The sequence below is a fragment of the Neoarius graeffei genome, chromosome 28 (assembly GCF_027579695.1).
Source record: "Neoarius graeffei isolate fNeoGra1 chromosome 28, fNeoGra1.pri, whole genome shotgun sequence".
In the NCBI taxonomy this organism is placed as follows: domain Eukaryota; kingdom Metazoa; phylum Chordata; class Actinopteri; order Siluriformes; family Ariidae; genus Neoarius; species Neoarius graeffei.
Window position 1 is genome coordinate 49,203,184 of NC_083596.1, and position 5,019 is coordinate 49,208,202.

Sequence of the window (5,019 nt, forward strand, 5' to 3'; positions counted from 1 at the left end):
ACAAAGAAAATAGAAAGACAGAAAGATGGCTGGGCAGAGACTCAACTAAGGCTCTGCTCTCTGATTGTATGTGTAGATATAAATCTGTGAATGTATACGAGGTAAGTTCATCATGAAGATCACTCAAGAGTGTCAGCCAGTCACAGAAAAGCAGCTGCCTTTTTTTTTTCAAAATGGACAGCCTCTCAAATCAGTCCTCAAATTTCTCCAAGGTACGAAATTCTCAGCAATGGCAGTGTTTCTCCTCTTCCCTCATGTTCCCACTTCCTTTCCCCTCACATTACAACACCTGGAACTTGTGATCGAGGCAGTCGATGGTGCTGAAGCCGAGCTTCCAGGCCTGCTGGTCCTTGTAGTCGAGGCAGTCAAAGCCGAGCGAGGCGGAGACACCATACCCCTGCGAGGCAAGCGAGGGTGATTGACTCAGCGAGGTGCCTACGGAGGGCACAGCAAGGGGCGAGAGAGCTCCCTGAGAGGTAACAGGTGACAGGTAAGGGCCGTAATCGAAGTATGGCGACGAGCCAAAGCCTGTGCCATAGGAGGACGACACTGGCCCATAGCTCATGGAATACGGACGCTGCATGCACGCGGTACCTGAACTACACAGGGGGTCAGGGAGTGGCGACAGAGAGGCGGGGCTCCAAACGGACACAGAGGCAGACCCTAAGGTTGGAAGAGGAGGAGGAGGAGGAGGTGGGGCCACGGAGATGTTGGAGGGATCAGAGGGCATCTCTGGGGGAGGAGTGGCCTTTTTCTTGGGAGGGCGAGGCTTGGGCTGGCCACTAGACTGCTGCTGCTGCTGTTGACGGCATTTGGCGCGTCGGTTCTTGAACCAAACCTACAAGAATAAGACCGACAGAGGAAACCAGAGAGACAATTAATAGCAGGAGGAAGTAAGAATAAAGAATAAAAGAGTAGTGATCAAACATGGGAAAGTTTAAACCATTAGAAAGAGCAACAATTATGGGATGTCTCTAGATTAGTAGAGACTAGTAAACAAATAAATAAAATCAATATTTTTATATTTGAGATGCCCACATCTTTGAGGAAAACAGTGTAAAATTAAAATGAAAGAAATAGTAGCAACTGGCCTCACTGGCAGCACCTGCACACCTTCCATGAACACTGAAACACAGATCTGTGTCTCTTGGTAGGACCAACTGTATCTCATGAACGTCTCATTATGACATGTTTCCACACCTGTACCATGCAGTGCTTTACCTGCACCAGTATCTCACCTGTAGGTCTGATCTGGATCCCCTTTTGTCTTACCTGTACTCAGGTATGTCTCACTTGTGCCTTGCAGCGTCTTGTATCTACTCAGAGAGATCACACCTGTGTCTCGAAATTTTGAGAGGAGGAACTCTTTGGAATCTGATCTCACATGTTGCATCACACCTTTTAGGAATCCCCTAGAACCTAAATGGATTTTTTTTTTCATACCTGTACCCAAAAGAACTAGATCTCAGCTGTACTCGGGTAAGTTCACCCATGTCACACCTGTACCTTGTAGATCCTCCTTGTTGCAACTTCCTTGTCCGGTCTGTGATCATGTCAATCTCACTGACACCTTGCAGTGTCCTATGTATCCCTGGGTCTCACCTGGTGGTGGACCACCAGTGATTCATTCATACTTGGTTGTATTTCACCCACAGTCTGCAGTGTGTCAACTCTCTTCTCACTCATGGGATAAAACAGATTTCACCTGCACATCTGTATCACAGCTGTACTGCATGATAATGGTCTCACCTGTACTCTGGACTCAGGCAGGTTGATTTTGAGTGCCACCTCCTCCCTCATGAAGATGTCTGGGTATCGTGTCTTTGTGAACAGTGCTTCTAAAATGTCCAGCTGAGTGCGCGTGAAGGTAGTACGTTCTCTACGCTGCTTTCTTGGAGTTGCTAAAGACAGATACAGAGGCATTGGTTTCATAATTCTCTATTTGTAGAGTGAATAATAACATCGGTGCATTAATAACAGAACAGAGAAACACAGTATACCTGTACACTGAAATGTCACTTTGGATGAGTTTGCCCTTGGTTAAATGATATTTATTTACTATCGGATACCATAAAATCTACATTTAGCAAGATAAATTTGTTATATTGAGTATAATATTGATAAAAATATATATAACTTTTAAGTTTGAAGTGCTCATTTTCTTCCATGTTGAACAAATTTGATAATCTTTGATTTCAAAAATTGCGACAAATGTTTGACAAAAGAGTTTCCGAAGATGTAAAGTCATGGCATACGTTTAGTCAGAATGTAAACAAGCAAACAAATAAATATAAACGCGCCCACAAAAGTAACTGAGTATCATTTCGTCATGAGGAAAATATTTGGATGTAAACACTCAAGTTGATGCAAAATCAAATTTTTTTTAGATCTTTTTGTTTTCTTTATCGACTATATTTTTGTGTGTAGTTTTTGGTATCTGTTTTACTTTAAGTTTTGTGAATAAAATTTTTTTAAAAGGAACAAAAAAGTCAATCCAAGTATATCGTATAGATTGTGACACTGAGAAAAAATTTTTTCTTGATTGTAATTTTTTCATGCACAAGTTTAAGCTTATCTATATTCCTTTCCATTTACTCACAGTTTGTTAGGCGTATGTGAGCTTTATTCTCTCGAGTAGAGTTTATTTCTATGCAAGTCAAGTTCAAGTTACGTGAATACATTCTGTCGATGAAGTCACAAACAATCGAGATGGCTAAACTCAGGTGACGCGTAACTCTGGAAATCAAAATACACATTCCATGTATAAAAAAAAATTTCAAGTTGCACCATAAAATTAATGGCTTTTAAAAGAAAATAATTGGTAACTGGGAAACCATTCGCTGTAAGAAACACAAATTTCACCCTGAATCCCTCTGAACCTAATCCATTCCAAATATTTCAATATGAGCCTCAGTATTTAAATATGTACAGCAGTATTTTGGCTGTATTTATTTATTTATTTATTTATGCAAACAGCCTGAAATGCTCGCTAATGGACCACAGTAGGTCCAGGTTAAAATTATTTATAGGTCTATTTCTATATCTATGAGTTAAATGAGCTTTTGATGTGTCCAGTCAATTTGGCGATAACTAGCTATAAGAATACAGTAATATACAGTTCTGTGCAAGTCTGAGGCACATGTAAAGAAATGCTGTCGACCAAAAATGGCTTAATAATAATGAAATTAAATGTTTCAACATTTAAAAAAATACTATGAACAGTAATCAGTAAGCCATAATAAATTAAACAAAGTCAGTTTGGTGTGAGAAGACCCTTTGCTTTAGTCTCAGGTCCAGTGAGTGCAGTTTTATGCAGAAATGATCTGTAGGTTTTCCTGAGCATCTTACAGAACCAGCCACAGTTCTTCTGGACACTGACTGTCACACTCGCTTCTTCATTTTACACCAAAACCCAGCAGCCTTCATTATGTTTTCTTTTTTAATCTGAAAAGTGCTCTTTTATGGAATATGCTGCTCAGATACAATTTTTTTTTTCTGTAACATTTAATTTTGTGCTGGGAAAAAAACCGAACGTTTAGAACTCTAAAATGTTTTTGTAATGTTTTGACTCAATAATGGAGAAGTCATAAAATAGAAATCAATAAAGTTTATATGAAAAAAATAGGATGCCTAAGACTGATGCACAGTATCGTTATATCCTATAATATATAATATATCGTTATTATATCCTATAATAAACTACTGAACTATTATAATAAAGTTTTAAAGAGCTGGTGAGAGGTGTACTGACCAGGGAAGGAGGCGGCGGTGTGCAGGAGCTCCATCCCCGGAGCTGGCAGCGTTAATCCGAACTGAGGCTGCTTCACATAGGACATCATGCTGACCTCCTACTAATGCACCAGGAGAACCAAAGAACCTCTGTTCTCATCCACACACACACACAACTTATACAACTCACGACAACTGACTTCAGACTGTGATGTATTTAAAAATAAATAAATCAGAAGAGCACAGAGAAAGGAGAGCTAATCAATGAGTAGATCTCTCTCTCTCTCTCTCTCTCTCTCTCTCTTTATATCTCTTTTGTCTCTCTGTCTCTCTTTTCTCCCTCCCTCTCCTCTCATTCTCCTTCCTCTTCCTGAACTCAATGCAAAATCCTTTTCCATGCCTTTTTTTTTTACTCATGAATGCCATGTTATTTTTCATTCCATTACATGCACTTTAAAAAAAAAAAAGTAAAGTGTACTAAAGTTGTCTTTTAGGGGGAAAAAACCCCGTCTCACTCTATGTTTTTGACACCATAAATATACATTTCTGAAAATATATCTCAGGAACTGATGCTTTTGTGATTCAAGGAGACACCTTTTGTATATTTATTATGGAAGTGAATATAATTGGACCATAATTACCTTTCTGAGTAAAAGGTTAAAGGTACACTATATGCAGTTTTCTGGTTAAAGAAAAGTATGAAAGGTACATTGAGGATGTTTTCTTCTGAGTGTGTACATAGTGAACCCAGTATCATCACTTCCTGATTGTTTCTTCTGTCATCTGATGGCAAAGTAACATTTATTGTGATTATTATTATTATTATTATTATTGGTGTGAGAAACATATTTACATCCCGACATCAAAAATGGTTCTTCAGGGAAACAAAAAGTTATTTCATGGCATCACACTTAAAAAAATAAATAAAATAAAATAATCTGGCAGTGATGTGTTAAAAGTGTTGGATTCCATCCCTCCATGATTGACTCAAATGGAAATGTTTATCAGAAAGGTTGCTTGAAACTCACATTTTCTTTAATGCCATTGTTTCAAATGTCACACTTCGATAATCGGATCTGTTTCATACAGTAATATACACACATGCTTGTTTGTTTATTATCTCATAAAAGATGAATATATTTGAACTAATTTTGTCATGCTGTATTTAATCACATGGAGAGAGAGAGAGAGAGAGAGAGAGAGAGACAGTTGGGCTGACTTATTATGATGTGCTTTCTCTCAAATAAATCTCAATAAGTCTCTTAGTACAGGATAAAGAGGGAAAAGAGT

The 5,019-nt window shown here is 38.6% G+C and overlaps 1 protein-coding gene across 1 annotated transcript; it reads right to left on the reverse strand.

The window, feature by feature from the left end:
• Positions 1–280: 280 nt before the first annotated feature.
• Positions 281–3,839, reverse strand: crx (cone-rod homeobox). Its single transcript, XM_060913449.1, has 3 exons — positions 3,752–3,839; positions 1,750–1,901; positions 281–838 (listed from the first exon to the last, which is right to left on the reverse strand). Exons 1-3 carry the CDS (start codon positions 3,837–3,839, stop codon positions 281–283), a joined length of 798 nt encoding a protein of 265 aa, XP_060769432.1.
• Positions 3,840–5,019: the final 1,180 nt, after the last annotated feature.

What these genes read in the sequence shown, in the direction of transcription:
- crx (XM_060913449.1), bottom strand. Translation starts at nt 3,839, where the DNA reads ATGATGTCCTATGTGAAGCAGCCTCAGTTCGGATTAACGCTGCCAGCT. An exon ending in CACCGCCGCCTCCTTCCCTG is followed by an intron (nt 1,902 to 3,751) that starts GTCAGTACACCT and finishes ATCTGTCTTTAG; the next exon opens with CAACTCCAAGAAAGCAGCGT. An exon ending in TGCCTGAGTCCAGAGTACAG is followed by an intron (nt 839 to 1,749) that starts GTGAGACCATTA and finishes TTATTCTTGTAG; the next exon opens with GTTTGGTTCAAGAACCGACG.